This window comes from Empidonax traillii, unplaced genomic scaffold, assembly GCF_003031625.1.
Source record: "Empidonax traillii isolate 1590-97213 ecotype Southwest subspecies unplaced genomic scaffold, ASM303162v1 scaffold86:size2944007, whole genome shotgun sequence".
Taxonomy (NCBI): Eukaryota; Metazoa; Chordata; class Aves; order Passeriformes; family Tyrannidae; genus Empidonax; species Empidonax traillii.
In genome coordinates, this window is record NW_020955279.1 from 14095 (window position 1) to 39373 (window position 25279).

The 25279-nt window shown below is 44.2% G+C and overlaps 3 protein-coding genes across 3 annotated transcripts; 2 read left to right on the forward strand and 1 right to left on the reverse strand.

The window, feature by feature from the left end:
• The first annotated feature begins 2466 nt into the window (after positions 1–2466).
• Positions 2467–8267, forward strand: PRELID3B (PRELI domain containing 3B). The gene is made up of 6 exons (XM_027881224.1): positions 2467–2566; positions 3391–3559; positions 3925–4014; positions 4538–4608; positions 5401–5503; positions 6166–8267. The coding sequence occupies exons 1-6, from the start codon at positions 2535–2537 to the stop codon at positions 6283–6285; spliced, it is 585 nt and encodes a 194-aa protein (XP_027737025.1). The 5' UTR covers positions 2467–2534; the 3' UTR covers positions 6286–8267.
• Positions 8268–15320: 7053 nt separating this feature from the next.
• Positions 15321–16511, forward strand: ATP5F1E (ATP synthase F1 subunit epsilon). Its single transcript, XM_027881225.1, has 3 exons — positions 15321–15450; positions 15650–15776; positions 16372–16511. The coding sequence occupies exons 1-2, from the start codon at positions 15419–15421 to the stop codon at positions 15771–15773; spliced, it is 156 nt and encodes a 51-aa protein (XP_027737026.1). The 5' UTR covers positions 15321–15418; the 3' UTR covers positions 15774–15776; positions 16372–16511.
• Positions 16512–17079: 568 nt separating this feature from the next.
• TUBB1 (tubulin beta 1 class VI) lies at positions 17080–25095 on the reverse strand. Its single transcript, XM_027881220.1, has 5 exons — positions 25079–25095; positions 21245–21519; positions 19609–19717; positions 19338–19448; positions 17080–19231 (listed from the first exon to the last, which is right to left on the reverse strand). The coding sequence occupies exons 2-5, from the start codon at positions 21299–21301 to the stop codon at positions 18153–18155; spliced, it is 1356 nt and encodes a 451-aa protein (XP_027737021.1). The 5' UTR covers positions 21302–21519; positions 25079–25095; the 3' UTR covers positions 17080–18152.
• Between the last annotated feature and the right edge of the window lie 184 nt (positions 25096–25279).

Below are 25279 nucleotides of genomic sequence, written 5' to 3' on the forward strand. Positions count from 1 at the left end.
GCAGAACTTCCCCCACTTACTCTTCTCTCAGTCACCTCTGCACAATTTGGTTCTGGGGATCCATTATGAACGGCACTTGTGACTTTCATTCATTTCACTCAGAAGTGCAGATTGAATCACTGCCATTGTCACCAAACCCTTTTCAGGTTAGAATTTTGTGACTTTTTGTTTTGCAAAAAGATCTAGTTGATCTCTGGAAAAGAGCTTTGAACCAGGGTGGTGTTTGCTCTCCTGAGACACAATATCTGTGTTTTTCTTATAGAAAGCCAAACCCCCAGTTGTGTGGGGCTGAGTGGGTTTGACAGTCTGGGCTTTTGGTACCCATTATGGAGTGCAGGAATGATCTGCTAGAGATAAAGCAACTTTTGGCTTGGGAGTCATTTCCTGATATTTGTGCTTTTCAGACAAAATGATGGCTATTTTATGAGGCCATTTCAGGAGGACAAGTCACATCTCCCTGCTGGCAAACACGGGTCTGGAAACACAAAAAACATAACCCCTTGTTCTGCAAATAAGTTCTTTGGGACCTCAGAGCACATTCAGACACAATTCCTAGAACCATTTCAAGTATTTTAGTCATGCCAAGGATGTTGCTCTGCCAAAATCCATATGAAACATCTGATCACAAGGCCCATTTCTTGCATCAGTTGCCTTCAGAAGTTGTAAGCAAACAGCTCCTGAAAGACATTTGGACTAAGGAATCTCACCACGGGTTTCCACAGGGTTTTATATTCTTTTGTAGATGTCCATCATGGTCCTCAGGGCTCATCTTGGTAGTGTCTGGGACTGGACAGAATTAACTAAAAGAATATTTTTTTTTATTTCAATTATTAGACAGATAATTTCAACAGTATTGCATTCTTAGTCATAAAAATGTACACAATATTCTCAAGATGCAACATCACCAATGTAAAGAATTGAAATGTTTAGGATGTGCCACTTTTTCCTCTGCAGTTACAAATTTTCCTAGAATCTGGCTTTATTATTTATGATTTCGTTATTTTTCTTACAAGTCAGGTTTGTAAGTTGTTCTGCCCTTGATATCACTCAAACACAGAAACTTAACAAAACTCCTGTTTAAATAACCTGAAGTTTCTGTGAGCAAGAACTGCTGAAATCTAGCTCCTAATCTGCACCATATGTTGGCATGCTTCTTTCTTGCAGATGACATTTTGCTTTGCTTCCAATAGATAACATTTCTTTTGTAGAAAAAAAAAACCTGATGAGAGGCTACAGGCAGCCTGATGGATCAGGGATGCATCTATTTAAGGGTCACCATCTTCCCCAACTGTTTGTCACACTGAGACCTCTCAAAACGCTTTGCATTTTTAACATCCTTTGCCAAATTTTCCAGTTGCATAAACAGCTGGATGGGTATTAAGACTACAATGGATTTAGAACTGATCTTCCAGAAATAACTCTGTACACTATGGGAGATCACCAGCATGTTTAGGGATGGTCCTGTGAGGTGAGAGAGTGAGGAAAAATAACATCAGTTGGCATCTCAAATAAAAATTTATTCTCTTAACGGCTTTCATTTAACCATTTGCTATCGACTGAATCTGATATTGTATCATTAAATAGTGGTTTCTCTGTAACACAGCTGATGGATTTGATGTTCAGTGTGAATGAGAAGACGCACAGGGGACATTCCCAGAATGTGAGGCCGGGATTCCTGGCCCTGCGTGCAGTGACCTGTCTCCGGGAAGTTTCCCTCTCCCCCTCTTCCAGCGGGGCTGTTTCAGTGCAGCCACGAGCGCGCAGCGGTCGCTCCCTCCGTGCTGTGTCCGTGAAATGCTCTCCGGCTGCTTCAAAAGGAGTAAAAATTCCACAAAACTCGCGGGACGCTCAACGTTGCCGAGGATTGTAGCAGCAAACGCGTGACGCCGCGCCAGCGGACACATGTGGGTTTGTTTGTTGCTGCGGCTGACAGAGTGTTATCAACATCGTAAATCCCTCGGGTTTGACGCGGTCCGGGACAGTTCGTGGAAACCCTTCCACGCCGGGACGGCGCGGCCGCCGGTTATGAAATGCCTTACAAAACGCGTTACAAAAGCACTTACAAAACCCCTCCCGAACCCCGCGGGCCCGCCCGGGCGGCGTCACCCTCACACCGCCCGCCGTGACGTCACACCGCCGCCGCGTACGTCACCGGGCTCCCTGCGCCCCCTGCTGGCCGGCCGCGGGAACTGCGGCGTGACGTCATCGGTCACCTGCGGCCGCGCTGACGTCACCGGTCGGCTGGGCGGGCTGTGTGAGCCGTGTGTGAGCGCCGGCCCGAGCCAAGCCCGGCCCACAGACCCTCACAGGGACCCTCCCACGGACACTCGTGTTCCCGACACGGCGGCCGCTCCCGCCCCGCCTCGCCCGGACCGGGCGGGGCCGCTGCGGCCCCGTGATGTCAGGGCGGCGCGGCGATTGGCGGGCTCGGGCCGCGTGCCCCGCGCAGGCGCGCGGTGGCAGAGCCGGGGCGGCAGAGCCGGCCCGCGGTGCCGAGTGGAGGCTGCGGGAGCGGCCCCGGCCCCGCCGCCGGCATGAAGATCTGGACCTCGGAGCACGTGTTCGAGTGAGCGGGGACGGGCAGGGCAGGGCTGGGCTGGGCTGGGCAGGGCGGGCAGGACAGGGGGGCGGTGGCGGGGCCGGACCCGGACCCGGGCACAGGCATGGCGAGGCTCCTCCGGGCCAGGGGCTACACCGCCCCGGGGCCGCCCGCCTGCCCGCCCCGTGGGTGCTCCGCGTCGCGGTCCCGGTCCCGCTCCGGCGGCCGCGGCCTCCCGTGACCTTCCCTGAGTGTCCTTGCGGGCCCGGGGTCACGGCCTGTGGGGGAGGCTCCGGGAGCTGCGGGCCCTCAGCAGGGGCTGTGCCTCTGTGGGGCTGTACCTGTGTGCCGTGGACCTGTGCACGGACCCGCCCGCGGTGTCGGCGCTGCTCGGGGCAGTGGTGCTGCCCTCGCCTTCCAGGGGCAGCGCTGAGCGAAGCATGCTGAGGCCCCTCATGGTGTCGGGGCTCAAGTGCTCCAAAAGACCTGCGTTAAAAATAATCCGAAGGAAGTACTCGTTAGAGGAGAGTAACAACTTAATAAATCACTCCAGTATTACTGAAATGTGGATGAAGTGCAGTCTTTAATATTATGCCACAAGGAAATGTTCTTATCAAGTTACAATATAATAGGACACCGGATTAAGGAGGTGTTTTGTATGTTTGACTTGTATGTGGCACTGTCCAGTCCATGAAATACAGGCTTTTTTCTAGGAAAGATATGTGTAGGATTGAGAAGTGGAAATGGAACTGCTTTAAAAATGTAAATTAATGGATATGTGTCATTCAATTTTAATAGAAATCCTGTTAAACCCAAAGGTGTTCAACTTTGTGTCCTGCTTGTTTTGTCAGCCACCCCTGGGAAACTGTGACCACAGCTGCCATGAGGAAATATCCAAATCCCATGAACCCCAGCGTGGTTGGAGTCGATGTCCTGGACAGACATGTGGATCCCAGTGGGAAGCTGCACAGCCACAGGCTCCTGAGCACAGAGTGGGGAATTCCCTCCATTGTGAAATCGGTGTGTATTGAGTCACAGAGCCAGAAAGGCATCCCTGCAGGGAAGGGAAGCTCGTGAGCCAGGTGTTGTAATACATGAGTATCATTTCATAACTTGGTTTAAAAATATATTTAAAAATATAAGCATTAATATATTAGGAAAGTTCAACAGCAGTACACATAATGACTTCCCAATAGCCAGAGATTGCCTGGATCTTAGATTGTTTCCACTGGGAGGATTGATCTACCTCAACTCAAGAGTCTTCTTTTAAGCTAAACCCTAATTCTGTTGTCTTGGTGTGTGTGCAATGCAATTATCACTACTTACACATTTAAAGGCAGGAAAAATTGCATAATTAATCCCATCTATGTCTGCCTGTCCTCCAGCTCATTGGCACCTGCAGAACAAGGACATATGTTCAGGAGCACTCGGTTGTTGACCCTGTGAAAAAAACAATGGAGCTTAAATCCTGTAATGTAAGTAGCTGTGTTTGTGCAACTGCAGCGGATTACAGGGTATAACGGTACCTTGTGCATTTGAAAAGGAAAGTCATCTTGAAAATAACTTGAAAATTGCATTAGAACAATACAAGTGAAAGGTTTAATGTGGTTACAGGTGACCAGTTCTGTTTTTCAGGAAGGAGCTTTTAGGCTTTTGGAATTTGTCAGGACTGAGGCATCTGAACATACTGATGAGCAGGACAGGAGGAGTTTTAGGGGTGGGGGGGTGTGTATACTGTGACTGTTTCCTAATCATGTAACATTTTGCCCTCTGTACTACTCTATCTGTCTGATCCCACTGTGGAAATGTTCTAAATGTGGTAGCTGGTAAATGATCCAAAAAAATTAAGAGAAATAGATCAGCAAATGCTGAACTTGGAGATTTCTCTTCTTGTTCTGCAACCCTGTACTTGCAGGAAAAGTAAAATATTTAAATGCAATACAAGCATTAGTTTTGAAACAGCAGTTTTATTTGCTAATCCTGTCTTTTGCTCTACAGATTTCATTTACAAACCTCGTGTCAGTAGATGAGAGGCTTGTTTATAAACCACACCCTCACGAGCCACACAAGTAAGTACCTCTCTGCTCTGGGGTTGCTCTGAAGTAATACAGACTTTGCTTGGAAAATTTCCATGGTTTCCCTTGAACAGAAGATGAGGCTTACATGGCCTCTGTTATGGTAACTTTAAAAAAGGATTAAATGGACTGTCATTTCCTCCAGTGACACTGCTTCTGCAGAGCACCACTGGGACACTTCGGGTCACGCTGTGAAGGAGCCCAGTTCAGCTGTTCATGGGTGCCTGTCTGTAACTGAGTTTGTACATCTGCAGTTTCCAGCCCCTTGTTTCTGACCTCTTCATCAGCCTGAGCAGAGAATCTGCACTAGAAAGCACATTAATCTATTAGTCACTAATTTTGGAGGTTTGTGTTTTGGTGGTTGGTTGGGTTTTTTCAAGGCAGTTTTAGAGCTTACTGAGTCTGTACTGCTGGAAGCAGTGACAATTCTGAAGGATCATTCTGGGATTCTAGCATAGGTTTTTTCTCTCATGACTGTCAGAAATGTTAAATCCCTGTTGTTGAAGGGAATGTTTTTAAATACTATTTTCCCAGTATTCCAGATCTTGTGTTTCCACTCTTAATGTCCTACTGCTAAAGATGGAAATGGCCGAGTGCCACAAAGGAGCACTTGGACTTGGTGGGCACTCTTGGCTTTTATTTTATGAGTAGAAGCATAAACCAGTTCTGTGTTACACAACCAGGCTGGTGAGGAAATGCACTTGTTGGGGAGGAGTGAGCTGCTTTCAGCAGAGCATTCTTTTTTAAATTGCTCAGAATAATTCAGTTTCCTGCTCTCTGTTTCAGAACCATCCTGACACAAGAAGCAATAATATCTGTCAAAGGTGTCAGTCTCAGCAGTTACCTAGAAGGGCTAATGGCAAACACAATTTCTTCTAATGCTAAAAAAGTAAGTATGACCTTTGTGTAAAACGTGTGAATACTGACTGAATGTCAAAGGGAATAAAAACTTCTATTTTATTTTTGGCTTTGTCAGCAGTGTTAGGAAAGGGCCACATAGTTTTACTGCCCTTACTGCCGAGACTGAATGCTCAGTGTGCTGATCTTCTTCCTCTTTTTCCTCTTGTGAATGAAGATAATAAATTATTATTGGCAAAGGTCTCTGAATCCTCACCAGAGAAAACATCTCCACTCACTTGACAGTCTGGCACTGTCACGCTGCCCTCTTGATGCCATCTATTAGTTTTTACTGTTGAAAAAGGAGGTACATCCAGACAGATCTGAAGTAGTTCTGTGGGAGTAATGACATGTTTTAATTGAGAGTCCGTCCTCAAGGAATCCAAAGGTGTCTTGAGTTTAGCCTCAAGAACGATAAAACAGCCTAGATAAAAAGTCTTTTGTGGATCATAATGTGAGCACTGCTGACGTAAGGAATTGTTTTCATGAAATGTAAGGCAGAACATGTTCCTGCAGTACTCCAGTTATTGAAATAAAAAATACCAGAGGCGTGTATTTCTGTACCTTTTCTTTTGTCATTTTCAATAAGACAGGACTTAACCTTTATTTACTTCTTTAATATTTATACACTGCTAAACTTCTCTTGAACTGCAGGGCCGGGAAGCACTGGAATGGGTAATTAAAAGACTGAATGCTGAAATAGAAGAGTTTGCAGCTTCAGCAAGAGGAACCATGAGGAACTCCATGGCAGCAGCAGCGTTTGTAGAGAAATGATAGTACTTATACCTGTATCACTAATGAGGCTTAACAATCTGCAGCTTCTCTCCAAGCCTAAATACGTGTATCCTTTGTTATTTAAAGGCATACCTGTGTATTAGGCACATCACAAATTTCATTTGGAGAGAAGGTGAATTCTTACTAAGGCTGAGGTTCAAAGGCTATTTAATATATTGGGTCAGCTGGACCGAATTTCGGTTACAGACAAAGAAATAATTTTCAAGTATAGTTCCTGTATTTACATGAACACTAACGTAGAATGCAGATATGAAATAGCCTCGCTTAGTGATGAGGCTGCACATGGTGGAGGACACTGGCATGTTAGGCTGATTTCTGTGGAATTTATATTTTGTGTGTGACTTCTGGACTACCTCTTTTGGGACCAAGCCCAAAATTAAGCAGAATGGTTGTTCCAGCATTGTTCTGTTTGTTGATTTTGACAGTTCTGTGATACAACTTGGTTTAACAGAAAGCTTATTACTTGATGCTTGAAATACAAAAGAATGTACAAAATATTTTTGATAAGCTTTTTAACTTAACTGGGTGAACTAACACGGTACTCAAATTATTTTTCAGTCAGTGTAGGTAAAACATCAAAGTGTCTCTTGCCTACCAAGAACCTACATTCTGTTCCTAAATGCAGCATTAATGAGCTGGGGATGCAGTACCTTAAAATTTTATCTTTAACCTCTATAAGTATCTCCATTTCTAAAAGCCTATTAAATAAAGGGGTACAATAAGCATTGAGCCTTAAAATCTTGCAAGCTGCTACAATATTAGGTGTTCACTTCAGAGAACCAATTAAAGACAAAACCCTTGTGAATTAAGCTAAAGAGATACCTAAACATAAAAGGAAGTAATTTTTAACAATGTACTCATTAATCTGATCACACTTCAGTGATAACGTGCTCCATCAACTGAATATTGTGTTGTCCTTTAATTTAAACAGTGTTCTGAGTTCCAGATTAATTTGCTCACAGTACAAGGCTCTTTGTGTTCTCAAGGGTTTCATTTAGTGTTCTACAGTTCTCGGTACTGGTTGTATGTTCTTGGTACTGTCACCAGGCATTTGCTGCAGGAACTTAAAGGTCAGACCTTGCCAACCTTCCTTACATCATGTGCCAGTCTGCTGGCAGTGCTGGTGACCTCAGCAGGGACTCTGTCCCGTGAGGCTCCTTCAGTGTGACAGAAAAACGCAAAGGCACAGCCCTGAATTAGCTGATGGTGGTATTTTGGTGCCAGAGGCTTTTCCTGGAATTTTGATTCTAATCTTACAAGTGATTTCAAGACTCCCTCTTAGCCTTTATGAACTGTAATGTCACCTGTCCCAGCATATTTTATTTTGCATGCCATTTCTGTTATATCAAATTGCCTATTGAGTAGTGTCTGCTGTTTAAAAAACCAGAGGTTATTTTAAGTGGTAAACACACAAGAACACATTCTTCTGTAAGGTTTGTGCTGGGGGAAGAAAACAGGTATATAGATATATAACTTTTAAAAATTTAACTATTCTAAATATTTTTCTAAAATGAAATTATTTGAGACTACCTTACTAAATTAAAGTTACTAAGGTTTGCCATGCTTTTACAGGAGAGTATTACAACTGAAATAGCATTTCAATTTTTAAAGTATATGTGAAACTTCTGCAAAACTGTACCATCATTTCTGATAAAAATGCTTTGCTTGAAACTCATTTTACGTTAGGTTAGCCGTTACCATCACCTGATAATTTAAAAGTTTTTTCTTTTCCAATTTTTTCTGCACTGAGGACTGCATAGTATGAACTCAGTTTGGCCCTGCACTGAAAAAAACTTAAATGTTTAATTTTTTTGCAGGCATTCAACAATTTCTTGAAAGATAATAATTTTCTTTCTTCTATTTTATTTATGTGCCTGCATTCTCATTCTGTCAGAGTATGGCTTTCTGTATGTGGCGCTTTTTAAATAAAATTTTATTTGAATTCTGACTAGTTCCTGAAACTTTCTGGAACATTTGGGTTTTATAACTATGAGGTGAGTAGTCTAAAATAAGTGGGGTGAAGGTGGAGAAATACTCTGGAGTGGCTTTTATTGAAATGCATATCCTGAAACGCACACTCACAGCTGCATTTTTTACTTCTTAATAATTCTGCTTTTCTGCAAATCTAACATATTAGTGACCAGATGTCACAGTTTGCTGTGGAAAATCTTTCCATCCTGTGGAAAGATTTTCAATGTGCTTGGACTGAGATCTGTGTTCAAATTCACTGTGATGAATGTGGGGTGCTATGGATGAGGGCACCAGTGAGAGTGACGTAAGGCAGTGCAGAGAACCTGTGGGTTCTGGGGGTTGGAAGGAATGGAGGAGGTGGTGGGTAAGAGAAGGGAGCTGGAAGGACAAAACTGAAGGATCAGGAGGAAAGAAGGGGCGGGGGGAAGGGGAAGGAACGAAAGGAGCAGGGAGGGCAGAGGTGGAGGAATGTGGAGGGAATAAATCAGTGGTGTGGTCTCTGATCGATCCCTCCCAACCCACAGGTGTCAGCACCTGTTCAGTCTCACAGCAGTTAACTAAACGTAAAGTTGTTTGCTGTGGAAAAAAGCAGAAAAAACTTGAACCACCATTTCCTACGACATTGCTGATGTGTCTGTTGTGGTCTGTACTTGCAGTTAAACTGCAGTCTAGCAGGTTTCCAGTAAATGTCAATAAATGCTAAGCAAACTTAAGCACCCATTTTCTAGTAACTGCAGCCCTTTCAAGGCCCTGACCCTGGCAGACGGTTCAAAGGGAAGGTCAGCAGCCTGTGCAGGTTCACGTTTATGGAAGAGCTGAAGAGTGCTGATAAAGAGCCCTTGTGGGGAAGCACTGAGTCACTTCAGAATCCTTCCCTTTCTGAAGGTGAAGGTTGTTCTTTTACTTGTACAGGACCTGTTATTTTCTTTCTTCAATAATTTGACAGCTTTGCTTTATTTGTTGCTGTAGAACTAACTTCTAAAGGTAAGGTTACATGTTACAGCTAAGCTGAGCAAATTGCTTACCTTCATAGGAGACAGTGCTGTGTTTGTTGTCCCTCTTGCCTGGCTGTGCTGTCCTAATTCTTCCCTTGGTCTTCACAGCCATTGTTGACCCAAGTCAACTTGTTGAGCCAAAAAAACATGACCATGAGAAGTGATTCAGTCTTTGTGCAGTCACCAGCATGATGAGATGCTGTTAAGAGGAGAAATGTAGGAAGCAATTGGGTGGGCTGAAATTGTATTGCCTCTGCAATGTGTATTACAATAATTTCATATTGCATCTACTAGAGAGAGTATTTGATGTTATTTTAACAGTAAAAATTATAGCTCTGTAACCACTGTTAAGGTAAAGTCTTCCTTCTCAGACATGTATATTACAAAAAGTTCAGCACATAATGGCTTTTACACGTTTTCTCCAGAACAGTCTGACAGTCCTTTAATCAAAAAGTTTAAAAACAATGAACTAAAAAAATAGTATCAGCTAGATAATATATATATAGTCCAGCTTAATATATCAGCTACAATATAATAAAATTACCAACATATGTGGTATTTTTCTAATCACATACCCAATCTTTTTTACACCAAATGAGATGAAATGATTGCCCTTGCTGTGAACTTTGATGTGCCTAGAGACTGTTCAACTTTGTAGACACCTTGCTAAAAAATCTGTTTTCTAATATGGCAAATAGCAACATTTGAGTGAGCTCTTGTCAACATTTTTTGGGGAGGACCATTAATGTCACCTAAGTGTTTTTTAAACTTTTATTCAATATTAGCATCAACTGTAGACAAAAAGACTTACATTATCATGCTATTCTGTCATAACCATATTTAAAAAGTAGCATAGCCAACACAAGTTATTAAACACGTTAAAAGAAGAAGTAATGCACAAGATTCTTAAAATTTGAGTGTACCTGAATTCTGATCTGCTGATCCTGGGTCCCTCCACAGAGTATTTATGCCAGATTTGGTAGAATGGACAGCTGAGAACTTGGATGACACTGCAAAATTACTTCGAATCCAGGTGCCCAAAAGTTAAAAAAATAGTATCTTCATCTGCTTCATCAACTAACCTCCAAAATACTGTCCTGTAGTAGGAAACAGCACAGAACTACATCTTTACCTTAAGATTAAAGCTGATTTTGGGGTGTGTTTTGTGCTGATGCTCTGTGCAGAGTGCTGTGCTTAGGCAGGAGATTTACCAGGAGATGACCCGCATTGTCATCAGCAGGGCATGAATTCCAGTGGCTGTGGAACAGATTAGGGTCATCAGCAGAGAGAAGAGCAGAGCTTTACCAGCACAGCCCAGTATGGCTTACCCAGGCGGAGAAAGGAGATAAACCCGCAGCTACCCAAGGTAGGAAACGTTATTACTGACCTGTACATTTTGTACAACGGTGACCATAATTCCATGTTTCTTCACAGTGCTGTTTCATAGGAAAAAGTGCAATAACTCTGTCATTTTCAATGAAGACAGAGGGAACACGGTGAAGAGGTTATGGAATTTATAGTCTGTTGGACACCGGCTTTTTGTTGTATTGTAATTTGCCTTTTGTTTAAATATTTGTTCTCCCCTATAAAATGCACCTGAGAAACTTTTGAGATTAAAGATAGTCACAGAATGATAGTGTTTTTAGATAGCAAGGTATTTTTAAGGGCTTAGTTATTTTTATGTTTTATTAAGAATACAGGGCAGCAAGCAAACATGTAATTTCAAAATGAACCATGCATGTTTAGAAAAATTCACTTGGTTTGCCTTTTGATCTACAAACGTTGTAATCTTGAAAAGGAACTGCAAGGTTTTTGCAGGAGCTGTAAAATTACAGATGCATTATCAATAAATATTAAATGTACTCAAGAGCTCTTTGGGGTCTCATCTTTGGTACATAAGTAGCTCTTTTTTATTTTTATTTTTAGTTTGGTAATTTTAATGTCTGCATAGTAAGGCAGGGTTCAACGTCAGCCCCCGTTCAGCAGACACCTGCTCCAGTTAAGAGGTGACCTCAGTGGGAGCTGCAGCCGTGGTGATTATGTTAAATCCATTACCCACGCATCTGCACACTGCTTGTGTAATAACAGGGGCAGAGCTGGGCTGTGCTCACCTGAGGAGCTGCAGCTTTCTGAGGGACGGCTTTCTCGGTCCATAAAATATGGTTGTGATGACTGAGAAAGCTCCTGTGCTTCCCCGTGCCCACAGAGACACAGAGACACCAGCAGGTTTCAGCTCTGCTTTGCAGTGCAGTCTGGAGACGAGAGAAAGCAGCTGTGGATCAGCCTCTTGATCTGCTCAGCCTATAATTAGATGCACCTTTATGAACTGAAATATAAGCTGTTCACTTTTTAATTGTGCGTCTGCCTTCCATCACAGCTTCTCTTTGGGATATTTTTATTAGAGAAATCAAAAATTATTGTCATTGCACCGGTTTTCTGTCCAGATTTATTTTTGTAAAATAAAAGTAACAACTGTTTATCTGAAAAATAAGTAGACCTAAAGTTGCTGAAATGTGTGTTTCTTGGACGCAGAATCAGTTTAGCATAGTGCTGGGTTCAAAAATAAATCCTGCACATGCTGCACAGAAAAATACTGTTTTCTTTGCCAGTTTTGTTAGAATCAACAGGAAGATGTGTATTTTTTAGTTGATGTTGTGAATCAAAAGGAAATAATCCCTCATATCTTTATAGTCAGAGGCCCAGTTTGACTTGCTGCCCTTTACAACTGTGTACTTGTTTAAAATCTCTCTCCACAGCCAGTAAGCACCCTTGGATCTGAATATCCTGTGGTATTTGGAAAAGCTACAGTACTTTAATTTCCATTCTATTACATAACTATTATTTTAATCCAGACCTTCAGGACAGGGAGATGGCATTTGACAGGAGGGTATTCTTTGTCAGCCTGTCATAGATGCTAAAATCTGGTTGAAGAAGGACAGACATGCCAGGACAGAAGAACATTTGCTCCTCCCCTGGTCCCCTGGGAAGGAGCAATGCTCTCAAGAAGTCTGTGAGTTTTTATTACTCGAGCTTTTCTGCACCAAAAGAGAAACCACTAAGAGACCTAACCAAGCACACAGTTTAAATCTTTATTTTCAAAATAATATCATTAGGGGTCATGCTGTCTCTTTGTTTTGTTTTGGTGTGTTAATAGAGACCTTTAGTTTAAAATACTAATGATTTAACAGCAGTCATGTTCCTTGGCTTTTCAGTGTCATCTCTTCAACGTACCTGGACCTACTTGGTCTCACTTTTTTGGCCTCCCTGGACCCCTTCAGTGTCAAGACTTCAGCCTCCTGGGAACTCTTTAAAATCCCCTTTTCAGATTTGGATGTATCCAGTCTGAGCTCTTCATCCTCTCTTGAGTTCTCCAGTCTCACTTCATCATCTCTGGACCTTTCAAGTCTCCCATCTTCAGCCTCCTCAGATTTCTCCAGTACCTCCTCTTCAATCTCCTTAGAGCTCTCCAGTCTCACCTCTTCAGATTCCTGGGAGCGCTCCAGTTTCTCCTCTTCCATTTCACTGGACCTATCAAGTCTCACTTCATCGGGCTCTCCAGATCAATCTGGCGACAGTTCTTCCATCTCCTTAGATCTCTCAAGTGTCACCTCTATATCCTCCACAGACTTCTCCAGTCCTACTTCTTCAGTCTCTCTAGACCTCTCCACTCTTACGTCTTCATCCTCCACGGATGTTTCCAGTCACACCTCCTCAGCTTCCTTGAACTTTTCCTGCACAATCCCTCCATCCTCACCAGGAATCTCAGAGAACAGCTCCTCAACCTCTTCGGAGTCCCTAGACCTCACCGATTTTAACTATTTCCTGTTTCAGCGCTCCTCTGAATTGTCCTCATCGACCTCTCAGGATGTTTCCAATCTCATCTCTACACCCTTTCTGGATGTCTCCAATCTCACCTTTCAGGATGCTTCTTCCCTCACTTCCCCAGTTTCTATGGACATGTCTAATCTCACATCCCTAGTTCCCCCAGACGTCTCCACGCTCACGTTCCTGGACGTTGCTAATCGCAACGCCTCAGCTTCCCTCGACCTCTGCATCTAACCCTCCTAACACATCCCCTCTCCCTGCTACCTCTCTCTATCTCTCTGAAGTCTCCTCTATGTGCTCTCTCCTAAGTTCTCTCTCTGAAAACACCTATCTGAGGAAATTTTAGGGCTTTCCAGATATCTCCTGGCATCTGAACAGAACTGGGCATGGAAACAGGTCTATAACAGTGCCTTGTAACAGCTGCATAAACACCAATATATATTCTGGAATTTTTGTAAAGCACAGTTTCTGTCCCTGATCTGATTTCCAGTCTGCCTCAGCATGGCTGGTACCTCTCCTAAAGGTTTAACATTTTCAGTTCATGCTGAATTTTGATCTGTCAAGACCAACAAACAGTAAAGAGAGCTGAAAGTGCAAAGAATTGCATATCTCCATTAGGGATTAGTTGCATATCTCCATTAGGGATTAGTTAGATCTCCATTATGGATTTAAATCTGAGTTAATTTCACAGAATTGCAGGTGGAGGCATTTGACAAGGAAGTAAAGAGAGAGAAGATAATTGTGGAGAAAAAAAAAGCAGGTGAGAGACAGGGAGTAGAGAGAAGACTCAGAGAAGGTGTGAGGCAGGAATAGAGGGACACGGAGCTGGAAGAAAAGCATCCAACTCTGCTATTTTGGCCTGGGGTGCCCATGAGGCTTAAAATAATCTTACTGCTAATTATTTTACCTCTCAAATCATCAGATGTTGCCATTAAAGCAGCATTTGTATGTAACATCCCCTTTATCAGCATATGTAAGTACTGCAGTTACCTGTCTTGCATCCAGTGTAGTGCTTAGGTAGCAGAAAGCGGCTTTCCTTTGGTGCTGTCTTGTATCTTTTTGTTGTCAGTGCTGTAGTTGGGGTTTAGAAACCACAGTATGTTCCCTTTCAATATCATAACACTGGCACCTTTCTGTGCTAAAAGGGCAGAAAGATATTTGTCATGATAAGAATTTTTTCACTGATTTAATTTTTGCAAGTTGGAAACCTTTGTTCCAATACGCCATGTCTGTCTCAAAAGTAGGATAGTTATGGCTCATACAGAAACAAATGAGGAAATAAGTGGGTGAAATAAAAATTATTTTCTGCCTCCTTTACACTAGTTGTTTCTTCAAAATTAAGTAGGAACACTTGCAAGACATGAATTTAAGAAATTAACCCCAAATTCAGTAGGAGCAGAGTGGTTTAGCAGTTAAAAAAAACCCCAAAATCACCGATTATTGGTCCAGATCTTAGTGTCATATGCTGTTGCAGCTTCAAACCCCTGCAATATGCTGTCCTGCAGAAAGAGTGGAAGATATTTGGTAAAGAGTTGTTCTTTATTTTCTAGTAACTCTGTCCTGACATTACCATGTGTGGTTTGTTTATTGCAATGGTTCTGGACTAAATGGGATCTCTAATAAAGTTGAAAGTTACTGTGTGCTTTAAAAATGGTTTGTCTCTGGACCGAAGGAAGCAAGAGAAGAGGTATGCAAAAGTATTAAAAAAAAATCAACATTGGCTCCACATGCCTGTAAAACGTTTTCTTTTTTTGAGTTTCATCTAGAAATGGCACAGAGGGGTAATGACAAGTGATTTAAGCTGCATAAAACATCCTTTTAACCACTTGCTTCGATTCTCAGATTACAACGGGACTGCTGAGGAACGAGTTAATGTGTAACTAACATAAGCGCTGGATAACTAGCCTTTTGCCTCACAGAAGACTTGGGCTTTAATTTCTGTCCTTGAGTTAACTGACGTGTGCTGTGTCTCTGGCGAATTACCGTCCCTGAACCAAGGAACCCCGTATATTCACTGCCGTGGTTTTGCACAGCGAGGCCACACCTGGAGGCGGAGCCGGGCCCTTCCCAAGCCGGGAGGGCCCCACAAGCGGCTTTACCGGGCTGAGCCGGGAGGATTCGGGGCGATGGCCCCGCCCACCTCCCCTCACGGCCCGAGGGGAAGGGGCGGGGCGCCCCGGGCGGAAAGGGCGGGAGTCGCGCGCCGCCGCCGGGCCCTCTGATTGGCCGATGGCGGGGCGCGTGGGACGTCCCCGCGCGGTGATTGGCCGGCGGGCCCGTCCCGGCGGCGCGCGCTGACCTTGCCCGCAGGAGCCGGAGCCATGGTGGCGTATTGGCGACAGGCCGGGCTCAGGTAGCGCTGTCGCGACAGCGCCCCGGCTGTGGGGGGCGAGGGGCTGCCGGGGAGGGGACTGTCAGCGCCAGGCAGGGAGGGCTGGCGGGTTCACAGCGGTGCGCGGGGAAGAGCGGGTTTGGGGGCAGCGGAAAGGCGGCTTTGGGGGCGGGGGAAGGGCGCGCTCTGGTTTGACCCCGCTCTGTGTCCCCCTCCCCAGTTACATCCGCTACTCGCAGATCTGCGCCCAGGCCGTGCGGGCCGCCATGAAGCCGCAGTACAAAGCGGAGGCGGAGAGGGCGGCCGTGGCCACGGTGAAAACGGTGAAGCCCAAAAAGGAGTGAAATGTGAGTGGGTGGGGCGGGGCGGGTGCGCGGCTGGAGCTTTGTAGTGCTGGAGAGTGATGGTGTGTCCCTGCTGTCTGGGGAGAATCAGCTCCGACCTTCAGGCACGGAACTGAGGGGGTTGGGGCTGTCAGTGCCCTGATTACGACTGAGGTAGGAAATGGCTTAATCGCATTAGTTCAGTGGATTGAGGTGTCCAGTCTGGCAAACCCTGCTTTGGGGGTTTGGTCAGGCTTTTTATGGGCTCACAGAACAGCTGGGGCTCTTCAGTGATGCCCACAGGTTTCCATAGGGATGTGCACTGGTCTGTAGCGATGCTCAACTTTCATATTTCGTACGCCAGCAGACAACCTCTCTGAGGTGCAGTTTCCCCTGCTGAGCTTGCTTGTAAAGGTTATCTGCTCTTGGTGAAAGACAGATGCTACTTGTACCTTTATTCATGGCATTGCATAAATCACAAGCAGCTGAAGTGTCTTTTGTTCTGCATAGAACAGCTGCTGTTCCTGATAGGAAATTAAATATTACTACCTTTTATTTCAAGGCTACCTTATACATATTCTTCATTCCGATAACTTGAATAGCTTTATATCTCTCATAGGAACTGATCTGTGGTGAATAACAGCAAACTGCAAAGCTGTAGGAGAGCTCAAGACTCTGCAGTCTGATGTCATCACGTCAACTGTAAAACTTGCCTCTGTATGTAAATCAGTATGCTAATAAATTTAATGGCTGAATGTGTGCAAAGTCTCGTTCCTCTTGAAACAAAGTTCTCCATTTTGCAGAGACAGTTACTCTTCACTTCTGTTAAAGTAAAAGACTGTTTTTATCACAGTAAACCATTCAGTAGCAACATTTGTTTATTCTTAGGGCAGATCTCTTGTTGGGTTTCATGCTGATATTTCAGGTACGTAAATGACTGAGGGATTTAATTGTTTAAAACTTTTCTGCCTAGTATTTTTAATTATTGGTTTGGAAAAAAGTTTTCTTCCCTAAAATCTCTGTCAAGACAGAATGTAGAGATATAATTTCAGTGATTAAAAGGACCTCTGATGGCTCTATCTGCTGGTAAAAGGCACACTGTTGGCTTGAAGGGAGGGACATTCATTCCCTGGAAAGCAGTAGGGATGGAGGGTGACACTCCAACTGCTCTTGGCTGAGGGGCAAAGTCATCCTGTCATCTGGTTTTGGGGAAGTGTTGGGATGTTCCTGCTGTGTGTCTTCACAGCAGGTGGGACATTGTCCCACTACAGAGGAGGAACTGCAGCTTGGAATTGGATTCAGGGTCATTCCCTTACACTTTAAACATAGCATCACTCTTCAGAGTACAATAAACTTTCACTTCTAAGAGTATAATAAAACAAGCTCCCATTTTTTCATGTAATTCAAAGTTAGTCCTTGCAAGAATAAAATATCGGGGTTTTGTCTATCAAATGTTTCAAGTATGAAAAGTATCTTACAGAATGGTATATATTTTTTATTAAAAGAATATTATAAATACATTGTTAAGTAGAAGGCTATGATGGCAAGAAACTTTTTTTCCTGAAGTCTAAATATAGGTTTGATTTAGTGATTGCCCTGAAACTTATGTCTAACAAAATACAAACCATTCTATCCTTTTTGTTGTTAGGGAAAAATTTACAGTAGTTAGTACATAGGATTAAAAAAAAACACACCAAAACTTTTACACAGTGTCACAACTTTGTGGGCTAATGTAACCTATAGTTTAAAACAGAAATAAACCACACCATGATAATGAATACAAGCTCTGCAATAATATAAGCCAGCAATGTGAAAGAACTATTAAAGTACTTAAAAAAAAAAAAAAAAGAATGTACATATTCAGTCTTTTGCCCCATCTTGTTTCCTCTGCCCTGCCCCTGCAGCTCAAGGAGCTGAACTTGTCTGCAGATCTACTTCAGTCTGTGGAGTGACGATAAAACAGACACTGCCTTTACAGACCTTACAGATATGCACATATTTCTAAAACAGTAACATGTTCACAATCAAAACAGGCACTGTGTTTACCTGAGAATAAATAAATGTGATGAGTTGACAGCATGTTTTGCTGTTGTTCATGATCCTGATACATATGTACACAGGCACAGTGGCTGTATAGTACATTCAGTAGCTGGTGATTATATACTAAAAATGAACACATTTACAAGAAAGGCTGTTATGAGACAACTTGTCTCTTTTTTGGGAGCGATTCAGTGTCAACAGTTGTTTAGGAGAGTAAAGCAGTGCTTTCAAAAGCACTGTGTAAAATTGGAGCTATTTGGCAGATGCAGAGAAAAATTCTGAAGAAATGTGTTATTTTTGACTAGTGCTTTGTCTTTAGTGAATGTCAGCAGGCTTATTCAGAGTGTTTTGATATTGTTTTTACGCTGCTTCCTTTTCTGGGCTCGCTTCCGCTTCCACTTCCACCTCTTCGAATTCCTCCACATCTGCAGTGGCGTCCTGGTACTGCTGGTACTCGGACACTAGGTCATTGGTGTTGCCTTCTGCTTCAGAAAACTCCATCTCATCCATACCTTCCCCAGTGTACCAATGGAGAAAAGCTTTCCTTCTGAACATGGCTGAGAACTGTTCGGAGACGCGGATGAAGAGCTCCTGGATGGCGGTGTTGTTGCCGATGAAGGTCGCTGCCATCTTCAGGCCTCGCGGGGGGATGTCGCACACAGCCACCTTGACATTATTGGGGATCCACTCCACGAAGTAGGAGCTATTCTTGGTCTGCACAGACAGCAGCTGCTCGTCCACCTCCCTGGTGGACATCCTGCCCCTGAAGATGCAGGCCACGGTCAGGTAGCGCCCGCGGCGAGGGTCACACGCCGCCATCATGTTGCGCGCGTCAAACATCTGCTGGGTGAGCTCTGGCACTGTGAGGGCTCTGTACATCTGGCTGCCCCGAGCTGTCAGGGGGGCAAAGCCCGGCATGAAGAAGTGCAGGCGAGGGAAGGGCACCATGTTAACAGCCAGCTTCCGCAGGTCCGCGTTCAGTTGGCCGGGGAAACGGAGTGAGGTGGTGACGCCGCTCATCGTTAGGGACACCAAGTGGTTGAGGTCACCGTAGGTGGGATTGGTGAGCTTTAAAGTTCTGAAACATATGTCGTATAGAGCTTCGTTGTCAATGCAAAAGGTTTCGTCTGTGTTCTCTATCAGCTGGTGGATGGAGAGGATGGCGTTGTATGGCTCCACGACCGTGTCGGATACTTTGGGGGAGGGCACGACACTGAAGGTGTTCATAATCCTGTCGGGGTATTCCTCCCTGATTTTGTTGATGAGGAGCGTGCCCATGCCTGAGCCTGTACCACCACCGAGAGAATGGATGAGCTGGAACCCCTGAAGGCAGTCACAGCTCTCACACTCGTTCCTGACCACATCCATGACGTTCTCAATCAGTTCAGCACCTTCTGTGTAATGGCCCTTGGCCCAATTGTTTCCAGCACCTGAATTACCTGTAAACAGAATTGCAGAAAGAACAGCCACAAAGTTAACTTTTTAAAGGCTACAGTTTTGGGCCAGTTGACTCCAGGTAGTTTGCTGGCAGCATGATGAACATACCATGGATAAAGTTGTCAGGTCGGAAGAGGGGGCCTATTTTGCTGGACCGTACACTGTCCATCGTACCAGGCTCCAGGTCCACCAGGATGGAACGGGGCACGTATTTATGGGCTGGAACAAAACAAAGCGAATGAAAATTGTTACTGTTAGAGGTTAAACAGCCTTATGGTCTACTCTGAGAAGTCCAATCCACCTATAGTGGTTTAGGGTTTTTTGAGGGGTTTTTAATTACAAGTTGCTCTGCCAACACCTGACAGTGCTGAGCACTCACAGAAAGCCTCATTGAAGTACACGTTAATCCTCTCCAGCTGCAGGGGTGAATCCCCACGGTAGTTTCCAGCGATGTCAATCCCATGTTCATCACCAAGCACCTCCCAGAACTGGAAAAGGAAAGAGGTACAGCATACTTACTTAACAAAGATTTATTTCTTTTCAGCACACTCTCCTGCTGCTCTCATCCCTGACTGGAACCGTGCCTGAAGCAGGGGATGTTTTGCCATTTATTTATTAGATCAGAGCAGGGATCCTCCTCTCCCCCTCCCCAAATAAGTTCAAGGGAAAAGTTTAGTAGGTTATTTATACTGCTTAGCTATCACCCATGCACTAATAGGTGGAGGCCCTCAATTTGTTCCCTTGACAGTAAAAACCTCCCATAAAATAGTGTAAATAACACAGGCAGTAGTCTTAACAAAAAAAGTCATGGAGGGGGTGGATTGTGGAGGGTTGCTCTGAGTCCTGTCATGCACAAGTGTGACTGTGGCATGGCAAAGCTGCCCAGACAAATTTGTACATGAGCAAGGCTTTCTACGAACAGCTGCTGGTCCTAAATGTCCTATCTTGACACTCACATGTCTTGTGCTGGGGCTCTTATCTAGAGAGCAGCCACAGCAGTGTTCGTGTGGACACACCCACCCTCTGTAATGACGAGGCTACATTAATATTAAAGGTCTGCTGGGTTAGCATCCAGTCTCATTTCGAGTGGCCAAATACATCATTTCCAACATGTGAATGGGAGGGTAGGTGCTTTTCTACAGGTCTTAATAGACATAAACGGTTTGCAGGCCAAAGCAAACAGAAAAAACCTCTTTCACCTCTCACACTGGCTGCATTCAAACTAGCTGGGTCTGACAAGGCATTCCCTGGCCACCCAGAGCTTCACATTCCATTAAAAGGAATTAAGGTGAGGTTTGTGGGAGCAAGAAATGGAGGAAGAACACAATGGAGCCAACCCCCATAATTTTTTGGACAACTGCCTACTCATAAATAAATAAAAAATATGAACATCACTCAGCAGAAGCAATGATGTTTTGTTTTTCTCCTAGCATAGAAAGTCAGCAATAGTGACTTCTCTCCAAGTAACAGCATCAGTGTTTGAACTACACAAAAATGCTCCAAATTACATCTGCCTGTCACAGGAGGCCACTTAGTGTCACTCTCAGAAAAACCTAGCTGGTCACTGATAGCACAGGTCATCCTGTTGATTAATAAGTTCCCATATGATCCTTAAGGACCCTTCCAACTCAAAGCATTCTGTGATTCTGTGATATTAATGAATATAATGTGGCAGTTACTGCTGCATGGCTGAGCTGAAGTACTGGCACCACCACTTTGCAGCCCTTGAATTACTGGCTCCACCACTTGTCCTGGTATTTTGCAGACTAGATTAGTTCCCCTGGGAATATGAGTCCCAGAAGGAATGCTGTAATCACTGTGCCATAGTTATTGCAGACAAACATTAAGCTTTGCATGAGGAGCAAGCCCGTCTTTGGCCTTTCGTACCAAAATACTCATCTTCCCTGCTAACACACAATTGTAAGTCCCAAAAGTCCCCATGGTTGGGATGATGTTTGATGATGTTTGACCCATTACCACTGACAGTAAGGAGCAATGTTGAAAGGAGACCTTACCTTGGCTCCGATTTGGTTCCCGCATTGCCCAATCTGAAGATGCACAATTTCACGCATTTTGTGGAGCTCGGACCTGCTGGTGGCCACAACCTCTCACAGGTTCTCCTGTTGCAGTCCCCAGAACAAGCCCTCTTCCTGCTGCACTATCAGCTACACCCAGCACAGCCCATCCCAAGGGGCCTTTTTATATCAGAGGGACTGTCGCTCAGCCAGAAGGGGAGTAGCCAACTCCTCAGGCTGCTCAGCATTTCACAAGGAGGCAAAATGCCTCTTTACTGCCTGGGGACAGGGTACAAGAGCACAGGTGCTTTACTGAGTGCCTTGGAAAAAAACATTGTCACATGCACCCCCCTCACAATTAATTCCAGATCTCTGCAGCAATGTGATGCATGAATTAACGTGCACATTCTATTTGTGTTTCATTATTTGATGTTACACACAATATATATACAAATATATGTGCATATATAGAGATTACAGCCAAAAATGAGGGATCTTAATTTATTAAGCACATGTGCTTCTGCCACATAACCTAAATTTTAGCATCATATGAGTCATACAGGACAACACCCATATTAAAAACAGTAACAACTTGTGAGCAGTGGCTTCCTACAACCATAGCATTCAGCACATTGCCAGGCAAAATTCAGTTCACTAATAAGCATCATTCACAGTGTCTGACTGCATGAAGGAAGAGGACACGATCAGGACCAAAAAATACTTGTAACACATAAATGTAAGGCTGCACTCTCAGTGATGCATGTTCCTTTAACATTTATGAGTTTCAGCCCAAATCTGAATTAACTTGTGACTAGCTTGCATAGCTGCTCTCTCTCTTTCTATGTCCCTTCATTTTCTGTCACTAAGAAACACAGCATTTCTAATATTTTTTATTTTCTTATATCTGAGATGTGCTTCAGAACTTGCCAGGAAAATGCTAGAGGTGAACCCCCGGTCCCACTGAAGTTCACTGAAGTGAACTATAACGTTCACTGTGTGAAATGTTTCACTGTGTTAAAGGAAACAATGCGAGGGGGAGCAAAACACGACCCAGTCATGTTGCCTGCTGATAACCAGGACCAGTATCACTGAGCAGCAGAAACCCAGAATGGACTGTCTGCTGGAACTTAGAGCAAATGAGTGTCAAATGACTGTCATTGCTTTGCAAGTGTTCCTTTTAAGGATGGCAAAAAGAACTATAAATAGGAAAGCACCTTAAATTATTTTATATAAAATGGTGACAATGGAAGGACTTGACTCATTGAAAGTTACTACTTTACCACTCCGTGGGTTGCTAGAGATAAGGAACCTCTGAGCTTCCATATTGTCTCAAAAGAAAAAATCAGCTTACTCCAGACTTCCCTCCACCCTTATGACTTCCACTTCTCCCACCAGCCAATGAAGGAGCAGACAAGTGCTCCTAAGACAGAGTTTAGCACCAAAAGAGCATTGCAAAAGAGCAGCGAGCAAACATTTGTCATCCTCTGCCAAGCTAGGAGTGTCCTCAGTAGGAAGCAACAAAAGCAGGACTCAGTTCAGGTAGATTAGTTTTGTTTCCCTAGAAAACAATTATTTTGTCATATTCCAGAAGATAAATATTCTCTAAGCCATTTAGTTTACTCGGCAAGACAACCACACAGTTCTGTTCCATCACCACATTGTCAATATATCCCACAACGGCAGTGGGTATCTTCTAAAATTTCCTAAGAAAATTCTCAAAAGGCTATTTAGACATTTACTTTGAAAGCAAATCTCATTTTATTCATGCACATATTTGTTTTCTCCAATGATCTTTAGCTAAAAGTAGTTAGTGCAACTCTGAGCTGTATATTCAATTGCTGCATTCTGGATGGGAGCTGCATCGGCACCGTGTGTCAGAGAGCTGCTGACACTAAATAAATACTACTCAAAATATGCAATGTATCCATCTACAACACACACAGCTTATGGAGAGGCTGAAGACGCTAATTCACTATCCAAAAAGTTTGGCAAAATAATTTTAGCAATAAATACACTGGCTGAGCGCATCAACAAAGAGAGGGAAAAAAGGGAAGTGGAAGAAATATGCAATCACCTAATATGGGTTTTTCTCTTGCTAAAAACAGCTCTCTGAAACCATGTGCCTCCTCTGAAGCACTTCCATGTAGAGTCTAAAAAATTATGGCACATGACACCAAGTACCTGGGATGGTTTGTGAAGCAGATGTGGGTTTGGGGCTCTTTTGACCCTTCTCCCCAACAGCTTTTCTGTGACCCCCAAGCCTGGCTTTCCCCAAACCTGGTCTGTGAGGAGCCTATTTCCCTGTAGATCTCATTGCAGGCCTCTCCCTCCTCAGCCCTGGGTAACCCCAAGCCTGTTAACTCCCAAAGCACTTCCCAGGCCCAGCCACCCCACATGTGCTGCTGCAGATTAGCGGGGGAGCGTCCGCAGGGCCAGAGGGGACGTGGTGGATGGGCTGGCTCCAGGGACTTTTGGCACTGTGGAGATTAGGAGCAGCCTGGCACTGGGCACAGCTAGTACAGCCTGGCCACAGTGTCCATTATCAGGCTGCCAACTGCTTCCATTGCCTTCAGAGCGGGTCCCGGATACCACAGCCCTGGCCATGGGCTTAAGCTGAGACCACAAACAAGCCAGGTTTTTGTGGTTGCTGGGTTTTTTGTTGTTGTTGCTGGTTTTCCTGATTTTTTTGGTGTTGTGTGTTTTTGGTTTTTTTTTTAAAGCTACCCACTAGCAACAAAAATGCCTGTGCAGGGAGGCATTCTGGGATACCTTTTGTGTTTTAAATGTGGTTTGCTTGGGAGGAACTGGCTTTTCGGAGTAACCAAGAAGATTGTTGAGAAGAAAGCCTGTTCAACTTGAGATAGGCCTGGCTACAGGACAGCAGATAATTTTAAAGAGATCTGAGACTGGCTACCAGATGAGCTGATGCAAGTCTCAACTAACCTGGGCTGGCTGCATCAACCTTAGAAATGATATAAAAAAAAATGGCATTCAACAAGCAATAAAAAGCACTTCACATTTGCATTTCAGTTAGTAATAAAAACGATTTAAAGGCTGCCTTGCTCTGGCAGGTGGTCCAAGGAAATAAGGCAGGACTGTCCACTATTATCATCAGTGTAATGAGCCCGTGTGATTAAACAAGTAGATTTTGGTACAAGCACAGTAGATGACTGAGCAGCTCATTACTATCCTCACACTGCAGATCTATGACCTAGCAAAAACGTGGGGCTTCAGCATGCAAATTTACCTGCTGGGCAGTGCCCTTACCTGGGGCCTACTGCCACAACCACTGCCACTGTTGAGTTTGGACTATTTGGTGAGTTGCCAAAAAGATGAACTGCCCAGCAGTCGGGTTCCATTCCTGCTGTTCCTTTTGGTGCGTTGGTTCTCAGTGCCTCAGTTTCTCTATTCACAGGGTGGAGATAATAAACTGCAGGCCTTTTTACAAAAAGTGCTGGGAGCTATGGAAGAAAAGCTACAAGGGGAGACCTGTCTGTGGTTTACTAAACCTATTCACCAAACAGGAAAGCTCTAGCTAGTGGTCTACTCACATAGACACTGGAATCTTCTGCAGGAAAATTAGAAAACTGCTTTTATTATTGACTAAATCTTTTAACAGATAACAAAGAATCTTCAGGTGTCCTGAGCCCTAAAGAACAGTCTAAAAATTGCAGCCTTTGTAAATTGCAGCATTAAAGGGCTTGAGAAATTCAGAACTCATGACTAAGAAAAAACCACAACCAAACAAAAAACCCCAGCCTGCTCTCTGGAGTGTCACAGTCGCTGGTCACAGTCTGGCACAATGCTGAGGTGTTAGGCCAAAGGTAAAGGAACCTGCAAGCCTGTCCCACGTACGAGCCCTCTTGTCACAACCCCTGTGACCAAATTGCTTCACTTTTGAGCGCGTGAGCTGGAGACTTTCCTGGGGGGAGGTGGAAACGCGGGGTCTCGAGTTTGTTCCTCATCCCGACAGATCAATCAGCCGCCCTTGGGAAGGGCTGGGGAAGGCTGCCCTGGGCATCCCGGAGGGCAGCT

Coding starts and splice junctions, on each gene's coding strand:
- PRELID3B (XM_027881224.1), top strand. CDS start 2,535: ATGAAGATCTGGACCTCGGAGCACGTGTTCGA. Junction 4,015..4,537: donor TGGAGCTTAAATCCTGTAAT/GTAAGTAGCTGT, acceptor TTTGCTCTACAG/ATTTCATTTACAAACCTCGT. Junction 5,504..6,165: donor TTTCTTCTAATGCTAAAAAA/GTAAGTATGACC, acceptor CTTGAACTGCAG/GGCCGGGAAGCACTGGAATG.
- ATP5F1E (XM_027881225.1), top strand. CDS start 15,419: ATGGTGGCGTATTGGCGACAGGCCGGGCTCAG. Junction 15,451..15,649: donor TGGCGACAGGCCGGGCTCAG/GTAGCGCTGTCG, acceptor CCCCCTCCCCAG/TTACATCCGCTACTCGCAGA.
- TUBB1 (XM_027881220.1), bottom strand. CDS start 21,301: ATGCGTGAAATTGTGCATCTTCAGATTGGGCAATGCGGGAACCAAATC. Junction 19,718..21,244: donor GGAACCAAATCGGAGCCAAG/GTAAGGTCTCCT, acceptor TTCCTTTTCCAG/TTCTGGGAGGTGCTTGGTGA. Junction 19,449..19,608: donor GTACTTCAATGAGGCTTTCT/GTGAGTGCTCAG, acceptor GTTTTGTTCCAG/CCCATAAATACGTGCCCCGT.